The sequence below is a fragment of the Sinocyclocheilus rhinocerous genome, unplaced genomic scaffold (assembly GCF_001515625.1).
Source record: "Sinocyclocheilus rhinocerous isolate Xijiao unplaced genomic scaffold, SAMN03320098_v1.1 scaffold1462, whole genome shotgun sequence".
Taxonomy (NCBI): Eukaryota; Metazoa; Chordata; class Actinopteri; order Cypriniformes; family Cyprinidae; genus Sinocyclocheilus; species Sinocyclocheilus rhinocerous.
Window position 1 is genome coordinate 229,934 of NW_015639843.1, and position 1,089 is coordinate 231,022.

At 34.0% G+C, this 1,089-nt stretch overlaps 1 protein-coding gene across 1 annotated transcript in view; it reads left to right on the top strand.

Moving 5' to 3' along the window:
* LOC107752207 (transcription factor E2F1-like) overlaps positions 1-1,089 on the top strand; it is a 9,868-nt gene that overhangs the window by 6,143 nt on the left and 2,636 nt on the right. The window contains exon 6 of the mRNA XM_016568108.1: positions 84-300. Coding sequence (XP_016423594.1) covers positions 84-300 — 217 coding nt within the window. The remainder of the gene's footprint in view (positions 1-83; positions 301-1,089) is intronic.

Genomic DNA, 1,089 nt, shown 5'->3' on the forward strand with positions numbered 1-1,089 from the left:
CACTCACTCTTATTCATCTGTATGCAGGTAAAGTGTCCTTGTCCCTTTAAATGTCTTAAACTCGTGCTCTGTCTGTATTACAGGGTTACCAGATTTCACTCAAGAGCTCCAAAGACCCGATCGACGTGTTTCTGTGTCCTGAGGACAGTTCTGGAGTCTGTAGTCCAGTCACTGATTGTAGTCCAGAGAAATCGTCCAATCAGAGCCCCCCGCAGGCTCATCCCATCTCACAGGAAGTGACATCATCAACGCCGGCTACTCTCCCCAGTTCCTCCCCTTTACCTCTGGGTGCAGACTCAGGTTAGCATGATTGTTTAAGCATGTAATAGCCCTATTCGGACGGGACTAGTTTTAAATGGAGAGGTGGGGTGAAAGTAATTATTACCACAGCTTCTCAGTGATTTCAGTCCCGTCCGAATGCGCCGTCTCAGTAATAATTACGGACAATGTCAGTAAAGATTACGACGACTTTTACCTTCTGTAAAAAGGTCTGGAGAAATACCTCAGGTAATGCTAATCCCGTCCGAATAGACCAGCTGTAAATATGTACGTAAATATTCCGCAGTTTTCGGTTTAAAAGTAGTTTTCCACACACCATTCAGATCAAAAAGAAGGTTGAAAGCCACGAAACTTCTTTTGGCTTTAGGTAAGTGCCTATTACCAACAGACTTTAATTTAATAAATCATTTGAGTGTGTATATATATATATATATATATATACATATATATACTGTGTGTGTATATATATATATGTGTACACACACACAAAAAAGAAACAATTTTTACTCAGAAATTGCAGAAAGTAACTGAATTAAATGTAAAATTTTGAATAATTAAAAATCTTTTAAAAAATTTTATTTGAATAATTTTATATTATATTATTACATATTACTGATTATTATTATATACTGCATACTGTATAAATATTATATGGCTATTGGTTAGCCTGCTTTCAAGATATTGTTAAAAATTAATCAACTCTTTTTTTTGTTATGAAAATATATGTATTCTCACAATTTATATAAGATCAAAACTATGCATAATAATAATTTTTTAAAAAGAATTGAAAAAAAAAAAAAAGCTTTTTAA